The sequence below is a fragment of the Globicephala melas genome, chromosome 1 (assembly GCF_963455315.2).
Source record: "Globicephala melas chromosome 1, mGloMel1.2, whole genome shotgun sequence".
In the NCBI taxonomy this organism is placed as follows: domain Eukaryota; kingdom Metazoa; phylum Chordata; class Mammalia; order Artiodactyla; family Delphinidae; genus Globicephala; species Globicephala melas.
The window spans coordinates 151,749,048-151,769,182 of record NC_083314.1 but is presented as its reverse complement, the minus strand read 5'-3'; the positions used below and the strand labels follow the sequence as shown (position 1 = coordinate 151,769,182).

General features: G+C 45.5%; 1 protein-coding gene across 9 annotated transcripts in view; it reads right to left on the bottom strand.

Moving 5' to 3' along the window:
* ERI3 (ERI1 exoribonuclease family member 3) overlaps positions 1 to 19,772 on the bottom strand; it is a 129,381-nt gene extending 109,609 nt beyond the window's left edge. The window contains exons 1-3 of one of the 9 annotated variants that reach the window (XM_060306343.1): positions 19,719 to 19,772; positions 16,840 to 16,915; positions 4,603 to 4,880 (exon numbers count right to left, since the gene is read on the bottom strand). In XM_060306343.1, coding sequence (XP_060162326.1) covers positions 4,603 to 4,857 — 255 coding nt within the window. In that variant the 5' untranslated portion in view covers positions 4,858 to 4,880; positions 16,840 to 16,915; positions 19,719 to 19,772. The other 8 variants (XM_030866079.2, XM_030866106.2, XM_030866094.2 and 5 more) reach the window with 8 other exon arrangements.
* Between the last annotated feature and the right edge of the window lie 363 nt (positions 19,773 to 20,135).

The following is a 20,135-nucleotide window of genomic DNA, read 5'->3' as shown; positions in this document are numbered from 1 at the left end:
AATACAGATGAGAAGGAAAACAGTCACCGGGGCTGCTGCAGAGCAGTGAGAAAAAGGCTGTACCTCGGAGCCTGATGGAGTCTGATGGACGAACTCAGGGAGGGAGGGGAGGCGGCAGCCAGGACATGTGCTCCCAGACAGGAGCGCCAGGCCGCCCCTCCCTGGCCATCTGGACAGCTGAGGTTACTTCCTCCTCCCCGCATGCTGTGGCCTACACCTCATTTTCCTCACTTACATTTGCTTTGGTCTTTTCTGAACACTGAGGTGGTGAGAGAACTTGCCCCCAGGTTAAAGCTGCACAATTAAAGTTCCCACCAAAGCTTTCAGGCTGCTCCCTGGGCTTCGGGGTCACAGCCACCAGCATTCGATGCACACCCACACCAAAATGAGCAACATGAACTCCTGCTGCCGAGGACAAAGCAGCCACGATTCTCCGAACCAGATAAAAACCTACTTCCATATCAGGAAACAATTCCTAAAGCAAGAAAGGAACTGTATTCCTCAAATTTTGAGTCTCGAAAACATTTTAATCCACCTAAGTTAACATTTAAGTGAAAAAATATTTTCAAACGAAAAACGGTCTCATGTTCAACCAATACCTGTCATGTTAATCTGAATCAAAATGTGTAAAACAAAATGAGTGCAAATACCAGAAAGGTGAAAGCCTGTTACTGGCAAACCAACCACTCCAGTTTCAGTGAGCTGAACAGAGTACAAAAATAAACAGCAAAAATTACGACAAATGGGAAATACCAGATGTTTTACCATGTTTACAACCAATATTGTTACTCAAGTACAACAGAGCTTGCACCTGTCAGTTTGCATGGTGGCATTCCTTTTGGATAGTCCCAACAAGCTGACTCAGGGATTTCTGAATAGCAGACACAGATGAGAGAAATGAACCCCATGCCAAGCCTCCAGAAAGGCCCTGGCCCAAAACTTGTTACTGCTTCCCATGCAACTGAGGAGTATGACACACTCCCAAAAGAATCAGAAGTGCACTGTGTTCAAGTGTTCAACTCTTGGGAGCCAGGCAGCAGGGGAGCCGGGGTAGTTCTGATTCACAGTCCAAGCACACCCCCAGGAGGCACACAGATCTTGTCCACAAAGTATCTCTGTCAAGTGGACAGCCATCAAGAGGTTCTGAGAGAGCTAGGTAGGGCTGATCTAACCTGCACACCATATTCTAGTCCTTTTACTGTCTCTTCTAGAAGTTCATTCTCATCTCAAATCTCAATCTTTCCTGCTTCCACTTATATTCTTTTTTTGTCCTTATTAAAATGAAGAGCAAGTTATTATCATACTCCTTGGAACAACTCCTTCCAAGTCTGGACAAGAAATCAGTCACTAAAACCATATGCAGTTTCTCTTCTTTCTAAGTCTTATTTTTGTGCCTCTAATAATTTTTGTTCCTCTTTTTTAATTTTTTATTGGAGTAAAATTGCTTTACAATGTTGTGTTAGTTTCTGCTGTACAATGAAGTGAATCAGCTATATGGATACCTGTATCCCCTCCCTCTTGGACCTCCCTTCCCCCCTTCCCCCCATCCAGGTCATCACAGAGCACCAAGCTGAGCTCCCTAATTTTTGTTCCTCTTATTCTGAGCTTTTCCAATTTCTCCACTGCCCTTGTTGACCAAAAGATCTAAACAATAGAGGCTATAATGAGAACCTGACCTATGAGGACCTCAGTGGAAGGACACTATCCTATCTGGGACTGACAACTTCTCCAATCCATCCTCCAACCTTTCTCTGAATCCTTTCAGGACCCTGCTACATGCAAACTTTAGGGAAGGGTTTTTTTTAGAAGAAAGTGGGGTTGGCGGGGGGAGCTTTAAGCTGCCAATAACAATAAGTCTCAAGTCACTTCTAAGCTGCCCATCCCTTTCCTGAGAGTGGTCCAGTGGGTAGTTCAACAACAGAGCTGTCTGGCCCCAAACTCACCTTCTTACCTGTTGATCACAGCATTGTAGAGGCTTAATGAAGTAGAGATGCATTACATTCATCACTTGCCCTAGATCCACTCAAATCCATCACTATGTCACAGCAAGGAGTTAGATTGATCTGACAGGATTTGCTCTTCTTCACAAACCCATATAAGTTATTACTCAGTACCCTATGCTCTTCTAGCTGTTTGCTGATTGATTATCTGACGATCAGGTCAAGTATCTTCTTTGGAATCACAGTAAACTAACGGGTCTATAATTTCCAAGATCATTCGTATTTGCCTTTTAAAGATAAGCAAGACAGCAAATGCTTCTTCCTGAGTTCTCTAAAGTAACAGCTAATGCTTTGCTAATAATGAACCAGGACAGCCAATTCCTTAAGTGCCCTTGGAATCACATCATCAGGTTTCATTGATTCTGGAGATAAACTTTAATCAGGCTCAGACCCTGGTAAAAAGCAGGAAGCCCAACCTCAGGCTAGGTCTAAAAGGCCCTGGTGCCTAAGTCTAGGAAGGAAGTTGGTGACACAAGTGATTTAAATCTGTACTGCATTATATCTTCAGCATTGCAATAGATAAATAAAAAAAACAAAAAATTAAAAGCACAGTGCCCTTGACAGAGAGATGAAAGGTGATACTAACAGACCAAACTGAGACATGAATCAAGTTTCACCTTCAGTAACATTGGCAGGACCCTCTGTAGGACAAGAGAACAGAGCCACATAATTATCTCAGCTTATAATCTAACTGAAAAGTTCAGAAACAAATATACATAGGCATGTGCCAGGAAGCAGAAAGCAGGAAATGTCATCAAGAAGGTGCCAGGCAATCATGAGGCTTCAGAAGAGGGATGAATCCTATGCAGTAGCAACGTGTTAGGTTTTAGACTCAGGTCCTACTAAGGCTTGCTCAGCAACTGAAATCATCAGCAAGGGAAATAATGTGGCATACTGGGGTATGGCTCCCTGATTCTCAACCCAAGAGAATCTACATAACCAAAACTCCCACCCACCACCCAGGTACACCCACCACAGAATCTCCAGTAGTTTGGGGAGGTGGAGAAGACGACCCTACAGCACAGGTAGGAGCAAGAGGCTGAGAAAGAAAGTGTGGCCTCAGGCTGCCCCCAAGCCGTCTTCCCTTTCATGCGAAGTTCCTTCCCCAAGGAAGCTCTCCTCATCCAGCGCCTGTCTTCCCAAGCCTCAGCAGGCCTGATTCCAATCCTCCCCCAAAGGCAGACCACTACTTTGAGAACAGGAAACAAACAGGAAAGGAGAAAGGGAAAGGTAAAAGGGTTGTGGTATCTGCTTTATGGAAAATAATCTACTAACCTAAAGATAGAACCCCTCCCTGGAAAAAAAAAACCAACCATAAGAAATGAACCCAGTTTACCTCTGAATGGACCTCCCTGTCTCCCAAGTGCCTGCTGCTACAATCCTCTTCTCCTCTTCTCCTCCTCTTACTACTGAAAGCTACTCCCAGACCCACATGTCTACACACCCCCAAATTACCCACCTGATAATCCAGCCCTACAGGGAAGAGTTCCAGTCCTAGAGTAAGGCATACCCAAGGCCCCACACTACAAGGCACTGCCACATCGGCCCCCAATCAGGCCCCCAAAGCAAACACCAAGCAATCCAATATCACCTAGCACACGTGTCTCTCTGCTGCTAATCCAAGCTTCTTAGCAGCACTGCCTCAAAAGGTAAAAGATCTCCGAACACAGTTGGTAACTAAGAAAAAAATGCAAGCAAAGAAATTTTCCTTTCCAACAGACCAGCAATGGTTGTTCAGGTTATCTAATGCTGTATAACAAATCATCCCAAAACTTAGTGGCTTAAAACATCAATAATCATTTATTATCTCCCACAGCTCTGATGAGCCAGGAATTCAGGAGTGGCTCGGCTGGTCAGTCTAGCTCAGGGTCTCTCCTGAGGTTGACGTCTGATGTCCACTGGGGCTGTAGTTATCTGAAGGCTTGACTGGGGGTAGCAGAGTCACCTCCAAGACAGTGCCAAGGAACATGACCAGCAAGTTGGTACTGGCTTTTAGCTAAGAGCCTCAGTTCCAGTACACATGTGCCTCTCGCCAGGGCTGCTTGAATATCCTCAAAGCATGGTGGCTGGCTTCTTCCATAGCAACTGATCCAAAAGAGCAAGGTGGACTGTGATGCTTTTTATGACTTAGCCTCAGAAGTCACGCAATGTCTCTTCCACTATATTCTGTTGGTTATGCAGGGCTAGTTCTCACTCATTGTAGGAGGGGGGAACTACCAAAGGTGGGAATATCAGGACGTAAGTATCGTTGGGGGCCATTTTGGAGGCTAACACAGTATTCCTTAAAAGAACATGCAGCAGTAGCAGGAGAAGGAAGGAGGGAAGGGAAAGGAGAGAGGAAGGATGGGACAGAAGGAAACATTTTGATTCCCAAAGGCTGAGACCAGAGAGAAACAGTGTGCCCAGTTCTCTACAAAGACCTCTCAGGTCTACCTTACCCTAGGATGCCTGAGTCAAGTCCTGCTTCTTAGGCAGGAACTCCAGATGAGTAGCTAAAAGCCAAGAAGACATGAGAAACTTCCTCTGGGTCCCAGAAAGCAAGTCTATCCTCCCTCCCTCCTTGCCCACCCCATCTTTGCTGAAGCAACGATGCAACAGTTACCTGAGGATGAATCTGCGGCTTGTCACACGTGGCCTCAAAGTCCAGCACTAAAAAGTAGTGATACCTCTGGGGAGGGAAGGACATCATTGCCGCCATGGATGCGCCAAAGCTGTGGGCCGCCAGCTTTCTGGTGGATATGGAGCAGAACTCCGGAACACCACAGGGAGAAAATAAGTGGGAGCCCAGCACTTTTCTTGCTCTTGAAAGTAAATATGAAGAAAATCGAGCTGCTCCAGTCTGTAAAGGTGCTAGCATTGAACATCCAGAAGCATCTAAAACTTAGGGGAGGAAAGTTTAAAAGAAAAAAAAAGAAAGAAAGAAAAAGAAAAAAAAAAAAAGAACAGAGAGTCTGGGTTACTCCCTCCCACCGTGGCCCTGTTCCACCTAGTCTTCAGGAATATTCACAGAACATGAACCACTCCCCAGTGTTTCTGTGCCCCTTTTCTAAATCCCAGTATTTGTTACTGAAGTTCAAGACCCTTAATACTGGCCCCCACAGCATTATGACAGCTCTGAGTCTCCCAGACCATTCTCAAAACAAGATGCAGCACTGGCCTTGATCTTTAAGTGGAGCTCTAACATTCAAAAGAGAGAGAAAAATTCTGTGGTCACTTCTCAGGTGGCAACAGTTAACATTAAAGCTAAGTTTCCCAAAGTAACCCGGGGTGCCCCGGTTGCACAATCAGTCCTGGGAGCTAAGTAGACTCAGACAAACAGCAGGAAATGCCCAGGACTCTCTCCTCAGCTCCATTCCCAGCCATTGCCCTGGCTTTCTTGTCTGTATCTTGATGTCTCCACATGCCCTCCTCCCTTCTCCCAATGGGAAAGGAGCAGAGCCCATCACAGGGAGCTTGCCCACCATACTCTGGTGATTCCCCAGCCCCCAGCCAGTAAGTGGCACCTGGGGGAATGAACGAAGCCTGCAGAGCACAGCTGCCAACAGCCTCGGGCCTTCCTCCGCTGCCTTTAGACTAACTCTCTACTAGAGGCCTTGAATGACTGCAGGACTTTTTTTAAATAGGGAAGAAAAAGAGAAAACCCAGATGTGGTGGTAATGGGAACATTGCTAAAAGTCTAGTAAAGTTTTCTGAGTGTACATGTGCAAAAAAAAAAAAAATCCAAATCACTTTTCAAGTTTTCCCTTTAAATATGCAGAATGTCTGCTCCTTAGAGGACTAACGAAATATAAAAATCAAAGCCTAAGTTTTACTCACGAGTAACTCAAGCTTCCTTTAAAAAAAAAAAGAAGCAGGAATAAAGCAGAAATTTTGTGTTTTTCCCATTTCATACCCAACACTCAAATTCCCTCAACTTTAATCCTCGAAGTCAAACAAGAAATCATGCTGCTCAATACGGAAATGGCCACGGTTTAAGCTTTCTGAAGCCCCAGTCTGACGGAGCCAAAAGCTTGCCTCTGAGAGACTGCAATGGGCACTCCCTCCCTCCTGCAGCGTGGAGGAGGCTGGCAGCCTGGGAAGTCCAGAGCACACTAGTGGCAACAAGGTCACTACCACCCGAGCGGACATGGACCATGCCAAGTATCACTTCTCACCCCGGCTCTCCCGGGACTCAAGGAATAACCTACAGTAACTTGCCTGCATATTTATTAGGATACGTGCTGGTGTGGGTCCTCAATTTCCCTATTCCTAGAGTGAAGTTCCATATGGAACAAAGACCAAGAAGTATTTTAAGTTCTTCATGATTCTAGCACAAGCGTAGTGCTTGTTTTCACCGTGGCCTACAGCCTCTCCAAAAACGCAGCCAAACTCCGCAGCCTGGGATAGACAAAGGTTGGCTTGAGTTTCATTATGGAATCCCTTGGAAAGGCAAACGGGCCAACATCCTTCTGAAAGCTGGAATGCAAAATAACTCTTCACGTCACCTACTCCTGAACGGTACTGGAAGCCTTGCTGAGATGGGAGACACCAGTCTGCTCAGACTACACGTTCTAGTTTGAATCCAAAGTCCCTCAGGGCCTTAGAACTCTTCTCTAACCTCTCAGAGTCAGGTCATGCATAAGGACTTTTGAAAGTCTTAATGTTTTCCAATGTGTATATATAGTGTATAAAGTGTTTTGAGTCAATCAGACTCCATCTGCCAAATACTACAGGCAATTAATCGTCATGATTAAGGAGGGCTTCTGGGTTTGAATCCTGGTTTTACCACTTATTTGCCATGGCACCTTGGGCAAGCTCTGTTCTTCAATTCCTCACCTGTAAAATGACAATAGCAGCTCCTGCTCCTTAAGCGAGAGTGAAATGAGAGGACATATGTAAAGCTCTAAGAGCAGGGTCTGGTACATAGGGCTCAATAAATATAAGCTTACTATTATTACTACTACTATCCTATTGGGCTATGCCCACCTGGCCAAGCCTGGACCCCCATACTTTGGGCCTATAAATCCAATGCATAAGGCAACCTCAGAGAGTAACATCAATGTCTCCTGCACCCCCAGATTGCTCTAGACCCTCCCATACTACATACTATATATGCCCTATTCCCTCCCATGGACAACACACTGATGGCCAGAGGTCCTCATGCCTGCAGGCCTTGCTTTCTCATCTGATTTCACCCACATAAAAAAGCTTCTCTCTTGTAAAAAGTCTTGAGAGCAGCCATTAGGAGACCAGGCTTCCACATATCAGCAGTCACTGGGTTCCATACTTCCCTTACATTTAAAAAAAATAAGTTCAACTCAAGTCAAGAAACAGAGGGCAGCTCTTCTCCCCTTCCTGAAAAATTCAATCTAATGGCTTTAGAGCCATTAGTTGTGGCAGAGGAAAGTAGGGTCTACATCAGTTGAAGTGGGAGGAGCAGAAGGGTCTGGGAGGGAGTATCAGAGCCCAAGCTGGGTGAGGAGGCATCCATACAGAGGCAGGAAGGTGTGATGCAGCATGCCACAGCCCTAGTGGGGTATGAAGGGCATCCGTTGGCGGAGAAGGAGCCGCAGCCTGATGTGGGGACTCCCAGGCAGGGTAAAAGAGTACCCAAGAGGGGGAAAGGGCAGTGGCAACAACGGGAGATTAGTTACATACAGAGGGATTGATCAAAAAAGGGCATATGTTAAGGGTAATGGGACCAGGTTTCTCACTGTTAGAGGATGGAATTAAAACATGGAAAGGGAAAAACATCTGTGGTGTCGAACTGGAATTGGAGTGTGAACACATGGTTTCTGATATATATATAATATATAAAAATAAAGCTAGGGCTTCCCTGGTGGCGCAGTGGTTAAGAATCCACCTGCCCGGGGACATGGGTTTGAGCCCTGATCCGGGAAGATCCCACATGCCACGGAGCAACTAAGCCCGTGCGCCACAAACTACTGAGCCTGCACTCTAGAGCCTGTGAGCCACAACTACTGAGCCTGCGCTCTAGAGCCTGCGAGCCACAACTACTGAGCCCGCATGCCACAAGTGCTGAGGCCTGTGCACCTAGATCTCGTGCTCCACAACAAGAGAAGCCACTGTAATGAGAAGCCTGTGCACCGCAATGAAGAGTAGCCCCTGCTCGCCACAACTAGAGAAAGCCTGCATTCAGCAAGAAAGACCCAATGCAGCCAAAAATAAATAAATAAATAAATTTTAATAAATAAAGCTAGATGTACATATGAAGATGAGTATATATCAATACACAAATATATAGACACAAGTATATATATTTTCTAGCTCTGTTTACTGAAGGGCCAGGGAGCAGCAACACTCTGATAGCAGTGTGCACATCTAGCACCTAGCCGCCTTCTAAACAACATTCTCCACTGAAAGAACTAGAGCTCCTTGGAGAACTGGCTGATTCCAGGGCTGTGGCAGAGAAAGTACAAGATGAGCCTAGAACATCCTGTTGTGCCAGAAAGCAAGGAAATGCTCAAAAGAATGCAGAAACCAGCTTGAAGGGGCTCCCACTGGCAAGTAAATAATGATATTAATGGATTATAATGCACTGAATAAAAAAGGAAACCATGAGGCCATAAAGATAAAAATAAATGTATAAATAAGTAAATAAATTTTAAAAACTAAAGTTTGGTAAGGGATTTCACATAGTTTCAAAGTATCTCCCCACAGATTGCTTATTAATTATAACAGGGAATAAGTTTACAATGGAGAAGCCTGGCAGACATCATCTTAATCAAGTGAGCAAAATGAACATCATCAATAATGGGATTAATCAAAATCTTACATCACATGATAGGATGCAATGAGAAAAACAAAGCATCATTTCTGTGATACTCCTGTTGAAGATGCATAACCTGAATCTAATCACGAGAAAATATCAGACAAACCCTGAATGAGGGACAGTCTACACAGTAACCAGCCTGTAATCTTCAAAAGTATCAAGATCATGAATCTCAAGGAACGTTTAGTGAGAAAAGTCTATAGGAGATGAGAGACTTGGTAACTAAATGCAATGCACGATTCTGAACTGGATCATTTTGCTGCAAAGAACATTACTGGGACAACTGGCAAAACTTGAATGGGGTTTGAGGGTTAGATGGAGGTAACATATGAATGTTAATTTTGATGGTTGTGTTATGGTTAGGTAGGAAAATGTCCTTGCACATAGGAAATGCACGCAAAGTATTTAGGGTGATGGGGTGTTAGGTCGGCAACTTAACTCACAAATGGTTCAGGAAAAAAATTCTTTGTACCCTACTTCCAACTTTTATGTAAATTTGGCCTATTTCAAACTTAAAAAAAAAATTTTTTTTTAACCACATGCAATGTTGTTTAAAAAAAAAAGAAACAGAGAACAGTATGTGAGGGAGCCATCTCCCCATACTGCCACAGAGGGTAGGCTGCACACTCTCCTCTGGCAGCCCTCAAAGCACGGAGTCTCCATCCTAAGTGCCCCTGCCCAGTGCCCCCTCACTGGGCATCCCTGCCACCTCTAGAGCCTGCTCGGGAAATATCCCTGCACTCCTTGCAGAGGCGCTCCACTTGCCTGTCTACCCTCTGACATCTTAGAGATTGCCCCTTTCTATTGATGTCTTTATATTTTAGTCACAAGTTTGCAGAATATAAGTCTACACGTTATATCATCAGCCAGGACTTTGAGAATCTAGTTGAGGGGCAGAACTCAAAAGGAACAGTTTATGATTCTGTGTATATCTATCTCCTCACCAGCTTTCACCAGAGACGAAGATTTACACACATTTATTCTGACACCCACTTCCTTCTCCTAGCAAATTAAAGGTAGTAAGTAGCCTATGGCAAAGAGCAAAACGAATGATTCTCTCCTCAAAATAAAGGGACCAGTCCCCCAGTGAGGCAGGGGAGGGGAAAACAGGGATTGCCACAGGGCCAGCGCGATTTGGAGGAGCAGGCCTGCACCACAGCCCCTGGAGGATGTGCAGAGTATTTACACAACAGACACAATGGCTCCTCTGCAGCCATTACTGTCGGTCAGGTAAATAACGCATGTGCCAAAACACACATTTAATGAGGGAAATAACATGCCTTTATAAAAAGCCTCAATTTCTATTTACCTGAGAGACCAGGGAAGCACCAAATCACCAGATTAGTGGAACCACAGAGGAGTCATTCTGGCGTCTTGGGTAAATAGACATTTTATAGCCTTCCATTACTGGAGGGGGGAAGGAAGGGCGAAGGGAGGGGGCCATCCTTTAATATCCACATACAGGCCAGGGGAGCCTGGGGGAGAGAAAAGAAGAGAAGCCCATCATGAAATATGGGGTCCTCTCCCACCCCATCTCCCCATCCACATACACTTGGGATCTCTGGGAAGGGTATGGGTTTATACCATCCCTGGGTTCAATCCACTCCATAAAAAGCCAGACTGGGGAGTTCCCTGGAGGTCCAGTGGTTCGGACTCGGTGCTTTCACTGCCGCGGGCCTGGGTTCAATCCCTGGTCAGGGAACTAAGATCCTGCAAGCCTCGTTGTGCGGCCAAAAAAAAACCAAAAAACAAACCAAAAAAAGCCAGACTGGGAGGCAGGGTTGCATTCCAGAGAAACTTCAAGGCACTGAGGCAGGTTCTGGGTCCAGACTAGAAGCACATGGGACAGCCACAGAGTACCCAGTTCCCAGTCTTGGGGAAGTTCCTGTTCCAATCTGACCTGCAGTAGCACAAGTGCTCAGACACCTAAGCCACAGAGGCATCCACAGAGAACACGGTAACACCTGTCTGCAACTCGTTCAGTCACAGGCCCTGTCTCAGGTGGCTAAAAATAACCTGGGAAAAATATAAATAAACTGCATGCCTTCAAAAGTCATAATTTTCAATCTAATGAATGCATTCTTAACTGCCAGAGCACTTTCTGTGAAAATCATAGACTGTCAAAGGTGAAAGAAAGCCTAAGGGAAGACACAGTCCAGCAAGCCAGGGAAAATGAGCCCTAGGAAGAGAAAAGGACAGTCCAAGGTTCACAGAGCAAGTAAGGGTAAGAAGAGAACCCACGGCTCCTGACCCCCAGTTCAGAGCCTCCAGCCACTGCCCTGACACAAGGAGCAGACACCAGCATTTGTCCCCCAAGCTTTTCTGTAGCCTCACAAGTGGAGGCCAGGGGCCTGAGGGCTCAGCCTAAGGCAGAACAAAGCTTGACACCCCTACAAAAGCTTAGAACCTCTACACGACTTCCTGATGGCCCCAAAGTGGAATGCAAGCAAGTACTCTAAAGCTGGGTCCTCACCTCAACAAAACACTCTCCTCCTCTCTACAACCCATCAACCCCTAGACCTGTAGCTTCAGCTGCTTCTGCTCCAAGACAGGGCTAGGGGGAACTTGTCCAACATCAGAAGCAGCTGCTAATCCCAAACTATCAGAAGAACTAAAGTCACTAAAGACCTACAGGAATACCAAATTCTGATGGCAACATCACAGGCCATAGGAGCCTCGCTCTCCCCTTCAATTAGCCTGTCTCAGCAACTCAAGGCAGCACAGAAAAAGAAGTACCTGTTTGTGATTTGCCTGCTGTTTACTAACCCATCAGCCACATTCAGTAGCTTGGGCAAACTCCTTCAAGGGGCCAAGGATGGGAAACATCTCTTTGCAAAGACCTGCACGTCAGTTGTGACCCCACACACGAGAGGGAGCAAAGGCTAGTTTCCCAACACATAGTAAATAGGATAGAAATGGAGGAAGGGCAGTGTATGGTAATGGTACTCTCATCCCTGTAAGCTCCTCCCACACTTGTAGACAGCATCTGACCCCAGAGGGGAGGTACGCAGAACCTGCTATATCCCTGCTTCCAAAATGGAGAACTGGAGCAGAAACAAGGAGTCATACAGCTAGTTGTTAAAATGCCGTATTAGACAAGCACAGGTTCAAATCCTGCCTCCACCACATGCTCTTTGTAATAATAGCTGTAACAAAAATACCTATCTCTTAGGGGTTCGGTTAGACCATACAATATGTACAAAGTGCTTTGCACAATAGTAAGTTCTCAGCAAAAGGGAGCTATTGCTAATACATGAGAAAGAGGAAAGTGAAACACTATTTTGTGAAAATCTACTACAAGCCAGGCACTGTAGTCGTGACTTACATATTTCATCTCATTTAAGCCTCCCAACCATCAAGCAAAATAGGTAACAGTATTCCCATTTTACACATGAGAACACTAAGGCTCAGAGGCACTCAGCTCTTCAGGGCCCTGTTCTCCTCTCCCACATTTAAGGGCCCACTTTCTCCACTTGGCTGATTCTCCCATCAGCCATAGGGCTAACAATGCATATCAACTTTAGTTTTTCTTTTGAGCTAAGGTATGACTTTAACTAAAAGGAACTCAACCATAGCAATAATTAAGTCTGTCCAAATCACTCAAATTTGTTTCTAATAAGAAAAACAAATTGCAGCCTGGGTACAAAAGTGGAAACAGGGGTACTTCCCTGGTGGCGCAGTGGTTAAGACTCTGCACTCCCAATGCAGGGGGCCCAAGATCCATCCCTGGTCAGGGAACTAGATCCCACATGCATGCTGCAACTAAGAGTTCGCATGCCACAACTAAGGAGCCTGCATGCAGCAACTAAGGAGCCCATATGCCACAACTAAGAAGCCGGCGAGCCACAACTAAGGAGCCTGCGAGCCACAACTAAGACCCGGCACAACCAAATAAATAAACAAATATTTTTTAAAAAAAGCGGAAACAGGAAGCGGTGTCTTGGATTAAAGCAACTACAGCACAAGGAACTCAAAGCCTCTTCCCAAACCCAGTTCCAGGGAAGCAAATCTTCCCGTCTCACAAAGCAGAGAAACTGGCAGGAAGCAGGGTGACAACCAGCTCTTGCTCAGGCCCCTAAATGTGATGTTTCCTTTTACAAATCTGTGCCTTGGCAAATGCTGCTCCCTCTGTTTTGAAATGTACTTCCATTTTCACCAGGCAAACTATTGTTCCTTCTTCAAAATCCAGCTCAAATCTTCCCCTTTTAGTAGCTTTCTCTGACACCTCATCAGAAAGTTAATTGCTTAAGTGATCCAGTAGCACAGTTTAACTTTTATCTCACTATATTGTAAAATTTTAGTTATCTGTTTCTCCTCTTAGCAGTAATTTTCAGCAAGTCAGGTGAGAAGGATGGAAGATAGCAGGTGTAGGGGTGTATGTGTGTGTAAAAAGGCATATTTGAAGAGATCATTTCTTTTTTCTTTGGCCGTGCAGCATGCGGGACCTTAGTTCCCCAACCAGGGATCAAACCCATGCCCTCTGCAGTGGACACAGGGAGCCTCAACCACTGGACCGCCAGGGAAGTCCCTGAAGAGATCATTTCTTGCACTTGTTTTTTGTCAGACCCTTGAATCCAGTTTAAAATTTCAAGCAGCATTAAAGAAAAGTATAAGATTAGCTTTTCCCATCTAAGGAGTATATGAGTTTAAAAAGTCTGAGGAACACTGAGCTAAACATAGATCCTTAAGGGCAAGGACCACATTTTATTCATTTCTGTATCCCCAGCACAGGGCCAGGCACAAAGTGAGTGTGAGGCAATGTCTGCTGAATGGATTATGATGTCAACTGCTCTGGAATCAGAACATGGCAGAACAGAGCAGGGCCTAAGAATCAGGAAAAGCTTCTTTTCTTTCTCTCTCTCTCCTTCTTCCTAGCCCCCTCCCCCCCATTCTGTCCTCCCCAGTTAGAGACAGAGAGTGAGCGAGCATTGCCTTGGTGCCAGAATACTATTAAAAGGATTAATTTAGGGACCGGTGTTTGGACTGTCACATCCAATCACTACCCACAGATCTACAGCTTCCCAAATCAGGCTCATGCAAAGAGGAATCAATTGCAAGGACACAGAGGGTCTGAACAGGCATACTAATGGCTTCCTGAGGTGCCAGCGGCCAGCTCTGACACTCCCATAAATTATCCGCCTTTTGATTTTACCTGTAGCTGTGGGGCACAAGGCACAATTTTGAACATATCAAAGCAATCTCTCGTCACCCAAGGCTCCCCCAAGAATGGACCCAAAGGAGGATGGACTAAAAACAATGACCCAAAGGGAATCTGCTTCCCAGCAGGCCTGTTCCTAGCAGTCATCAATTAAAACCCAACAGGACCAGGTGGATAAAGGGACCCAGATCAACACTAGGAGATATGGATAAGACATGCATTAGATTGCAGTTCTGCAATGACTATATATCTCTCACTCAAAAGAAGAGAGATCACAGCAATAAACTCACACAATTTCATCTGGGGGCAACTCTGCACCAGCTCTAACAGTACCTCGCAGCATGACCTCGGACAACACACTTAACCTTCCTGGGCCTCAGTTTCCTCACATGCGTAGCAGGGACAATAATGCTGACCACCTGACCCGCTTCCCAGAGTGGTGATGAAAAGTAATAAAAAGCATTCAAGAGGCACTTTACAAAGCTACAAGGGTGGCAACATTAATAAACGACCCCAACAGACCAGGAAAATGACTGGCCACACTTCAGTGAATTTCTTTCGGGTAGCTGCTCACTCAGTTCACTTCACTGATGGTGCTGGGGCTAAGGTCCACCCTGAAGAAAGTTCTGGAATTCCGAATGGGACTCCTGCTGGCTGAAGATTTTCCATTATGAAGAGCAGCATCTTGCTTTAGTTATAATTTCCTCCTGTTTGCTGGCTGCCTCTGCCAGGGGCTAGGTTTCTATTACATGGCCACAATGACAACTGGGAGCACCCCAAATGTACTAAGTCAAAGGCCAAGTCACCCAACTGCTACCTGCTTTTTAAAAAATTGTGTAAAATATTGTTAATAACAAAAGTTAAGGACACCTTGCTAAGAGTTTAACATCTCATTAAATCCTTTAACCAACATATTAAGTTCCATTTTACAGATAGAAAAGCTAAACTCAGAGAGGTAAGTCATTTGCCCAAGGTCACATAAGCACTGTTATCAGAAACCTCTAGCAATGCACACCGGAGCTTGCAGGTAGAGGAAGACAATTCATCAGACACTCAACAAATAGTTTATTTGATCCCTGTACCTGACACATACCATCATACTCAACTAGGAGACACTCTCAAAACCAGAAAAAGATCATCAGTTTCTTAGAAGCAAGAAAAGAAGAAGACTAAGTAGGACATATAGAGAATGAGGCAATTCCCTGGGAAGCTTAGGAAAATGGGTCCCCCTCCGTGTGTACAGTTCAAGAAATTCAAAGCAACTAACATTAAGCTATGAGACCAAAGACCAAAATCTCTCCCCGGCTACATTTATTCACTACTACTTTCAACAGAAATGCGTTCCCCCAAACTTCTCATTCATTCCACACCAACCTGTCCTTCCCACATCTTTTCTAATCTGTGAAATAGGAGCTGGTATCGTCAACAATTTCTCTGGTAGACATCCTTTAAGCTCAAGTAGATGGCCAGGAAATTAGCAAAGAGAACCAGTATACACAAAGATGCAAAGATTCAGGTATACTCAATTTTCAACTGTCAAAACACTGCCTCAAAGGTGAAAATGTTACCCATGTAACTGCCACAGCCTCCTTACTGGTCTCTCTGCCTCAGGTACTATCCCCTTCAATCCATTCTTAACACTGAACATTAAAATTAAAGCAAACTTTCTAAAACACACATCTAGTATCAGTCCACTTCTTAAAACCTTTCAATGGCTTCTCACGGCTTTTATGATGGTCTGATCCAGTGGTTGGTCCACAGGCCAAATCCAGCTGCCACCTGTTTTTATAAAGTTTACTGGAACACAGCCATGCTCACTCATTTTCCTACTATGGCTGCTTTTGTGCTATAGCAGCAGAGTAAACAGTTGTGACACAAACCCATAAAGACTAAATATTTACTATCTGACCCTTTACAGTAAAAGTTTGCTGACCTAGTCTAATCTTTTTTTCTACCCACCATTTAATCCTAAGAGCTTATAAGGCCCTGGCTTCTGCTTACCTTTCCTCCTTAATTTCTCACTGTATTCTCCTGTCTCCTGCCCACTGAGTACTGTATGTTTCAATCACACTGAACTTCAGTTTCTCAAACTCAACAAAGCTCTGACCTTCACACTTGTTTCTTCACATCTTCGTCTAATTCTAGCTGAGTAGGTTACTTCCTCTGAAAAGCCTTCCCTGAACCCACCAGTCTGGGCTGGAGATCCTTCTAAGTACTCTCAAGCACATATACTTACCTCGTTACAGCACTCTCAGAGGTCTTGTGACTGCTTCAATACTATCTGTCTCGCCCATGAACTTGTAAGCTCTTTGGTGGCAGGGACAGCAGCTGTCTTGTTCACCACCACAATCCCACCACCAAGCAAAATGCCTGGACCTCAGTTATTCAACAAACAGCCTCTGACATCCTGGATATCAATCATCAGAGTCTACCTTTTTAGCCAGCCCCGATCCTCGTAAAACGGAGACAGACTGGGATTAACCATCCACCCAAAGGTGACCCACAACCCAAATTTGATAAATGCATGTGACCAAGATCCCAAAGGCCTTGGTCAAATGCATTTATCAGAAGCCAAATAAATGTGATCCTTCCTATTGTCTTAAGATGTGTATTTCTCAGGATAAAGGATTATTCCGGTTCTATTCAACCTTCCTGAACTTCAAGTAGGTGCTCATGTAATGCCCACTGAGAAATCATGGCAGAACTTGAAAGTATGGATATCCCACCTTCAACTCTCACCACTTTATAGACTTTGGGTAAGTTTCAGTAGTTTTTTAGCATATGGTATCTTGTCAGGAAAAGCTACAGAAAAGTACAGTCTGCACCAGTCCCCACTCCCCACCCTCCAAGCCCAAATACTCATAAGGAAGAAGTCAAGCCAAACCTTGACCATGCAACAGGATTCTCACCTCTCCTTACTTCGAAGATGCCAAGACTGGCCGCTGGGGATGCTGAAGGTTCTGTGAGAGCTGGAAAGCCCCAATGCTGTGGATAAATACAGATCTCTGCAACAACTCTATTTCAATACTGTTTGAAACAACTTAAAGATCACACTATACTTCAAACTCCTAAACTCAAACTACTTTGGGATAACAGTTATCTATGTGAAAGCACAGTGCCAGGACAGGGCTTTCAGAAGCTACTAGTACTACAGGTGACCTTTGAACAACACAGATTTGAACTGCGCAGGTCCACTTCTTATGTGCAGATGTTTCTCAATAAATAAATATATTGGGAGATTTTTTTTGGAGATTTGTGACAATTTGAAAAAGCCCGCAGATAAACCACATAGCCTAGAAATACCAAAAGAATTAAGAAAAAGTTAGGATGTCATGAATGCATTAAATATAAGTAGATATACACATAACATACAAAATATGTGTTAATCAACTGCTTATGTCATCAGTAAGGCTTCTGGTCAATGCTATTAGTAGCTACGTTTTGGGGGAGTCAAAAGTTATAAGCAGATTTTCAACTGTGTGGGGAGTCGGTTACCCTAACCTCTGCGTTTTTTCAATGGTCAACAATATATATTTTTGCAATGATGAATTTCATCTTCTCTAGTGGCATACTTTTCTTCCTAAGGAGGTTTATCTCCTAGAAATACTAAATATTTACAATATCTGAGCTTGGACTGAGAGAGATGGCCATGAAGTCGTGGCTCTCTGGATAATCCCGAATCCTAGTCTAGCCAAGGAGGGGATACTAGTAAAGGCTGACAATATTCAGAACTCAGGCACTGAAGCAGGGATTGGGGGAAACACTGGTTGCCACAAAGCCACAGGCCATACTGCAAATGGCCACACAGACCAGGAAACACTTGCAGGATATATCTAGGTCTGCCTCAAGTTCTAAAAAAGTCAAGGTAATCAAACCCCAAATCAAATCATCAATGGACACCTATCATATTTATCACTTAATTCAGATTTTCCATACTCCGGTTTCTCTTCAGATCACTTAAATCTTGCACCTTTTACTCATCAGATCTTCAAAAGGATTAGAAGTTGCAGAAGTGCCCTTGTAAGCTAGCAACGCCCTTGCACAAAGAAACACCTAGGTTTGGAACCAATCTATTCCTTCTACCACTCTACACATTTAACACTTTATTCTACTCAGATCCCCTGGAAAAATGCCACTCGCCAACCTACCCCACCGCAAAGAAAACACTTTTCAAAATGAAAGGGAATAAAAGCACTTTTATTTGGAAATTTCAAGTTGCAAGGAGAGCTCTCAGCCAAGCTCTATGACCTAGCTAGCCGATTATTTACAGGATCTTTGGGCAGGAATTGTTAATGAGCTTTTAATTTGGAGTGCTTAAGTTGCCAAAGTGCTCTGAGCTCCAGTGAAGCACCACAGAATCCATAAAGGAAACCTTATCAATCACTTCCCGGCAGCTACCTCCCCCAACTCCCCCCACGAAAGGCAGCCAAGTGGGTTTCTAACCAAGATCACAGACACACACATTAGTGAAGTCACACTCCAAGTCCCTGTTTATAAATTGGCTTTCAAATGCTAGGGGATTCAGGTATAATATACTTAAGCTCCAGGCATGAACCCACCAAAACAAGGCATGCTGTGTATGATAAAGTCAGAATAAAGCAGAATTTGATGAAGCCAATTTCTGGTAGAAACTCTACAATCAAAAATCATTCAGCCAATCACAACCTACTATCGTTCAAATAGTGTACGGTCTTTAGCCAATGGGATTCCTGGTTTTTTGCCCTTCGCCTGGGAGACTGATAAAATGTCTGACAAGAACTAATACCAGAGAAGTGGCCAGAGACCTACAGCAGAGGGAATGATGGGTACCATCAGTTTACAAAATCCAGCCCTAAGGACAGAATCCAAACCCCCAATGAGAAGCCACGTTCAGCATCTTCCAAGTCAACAAGGAGCAGTTATATTTTGCAAGAACTCGCAATCAAGCCCCAATCCAAGTTCATGCCTTTTTGTTTTAAGAAAACACCTGTTGCTGGAGCATTTGCAGGAAAAGCAAACAGAAAGCTAGCCAAGTTAGGCCCCTTATTCAATCCTTCCACCGTAACTACGACCACCGCAACAGATTTACAAAAAGAAGTAAACTGCTAAGCTTGTGTGTCTGTGTGTGTGTGTGTTGGGGAGAGGGTAAAGGGAATGTTCTCTCTACCATCTCCTTGCTAGCTTTCTATCCTCTTTGGTCAAAGCTCTCTTCCTCCTCCTAAGCAATCCCAGGTAGGAAGTCAGCATGCTTAATCACCTCACCCAGCCTGTCTTTCAAAGCCCTGCCCCTCTCCTTCTCCGCCTAAACGTTTCTCAGTAGACCATGCATCCAGGGTGAGCACATGGGCCAGCACCCCAGGCTGCACAAACTGCGCGCCGCGACCCTCACCCCGCATGCATTACCAGGGCCCAATCTGGGGGGGCCTCGCCGCATCACCCACCCCGGGGTGTTGCCCCCAACTCGGGCCCATCCAAGTCCAGGGAATTGTAAGGGGAGGAGCAGGGGGCCAGGAGACCAGCCCTCCTTCCCAGGGCCGCCCCCGCCCCCCGTCAGCAGCGGGAGAGGCTGTCGCCATGGCAACGCCCCCTCCTCGGGGCCAGCGCGGCAGGCTCCCTCCAGGTGCAGGCCCCGACTTCTCCCTCGGCCTGAGCAGGCGCTCAGGGCAGTTTACGGCGGCGGGCGCGGCCCGCGCCGACTGCGGCGCCGGCCAGGCAGAGGCAGGGCCAGCTCCGCCCGCTCCCCACCGCCCGTTCCCGGCCGCCTCAACAGCGGCAGCCAGCACCACGAGTCCACAACACACCGACTCACCTCCGCGCACTCTGACCCCGGCCGACGCGGCGGACGGGCGGGCGCGATGGCCAACCGCTGAGCCCGCCGCCGGCTCCTGCGACCAATAGGCTGCATGGGGGCGGGGCTTCTTCTCCCCAAAGGCTCGCTCTCCCGCCGACATGCGCGCGAAGGTGCGCCAAGATGGTGACTCCCCACCGCAGGCCTTATGGGACTTGTAGTGTCGAGGTTGCACGTATTTAGAAGAAAGTGAAGGGGGGGGCCTCACTTCTGAGCTGTGAAAGAAATTTTCTACAAAAGGAAACTTTCTAAGGCCTAGAGAAACCCAGGTCCCCCACTTCCGTTTTCCCACCTTCCAATATACTCATGAGGTGAATATAGGCTCATAAGGTGACATGTTGTATTTAGATGTCACCTTCTCATGATTAGTTCATTCAG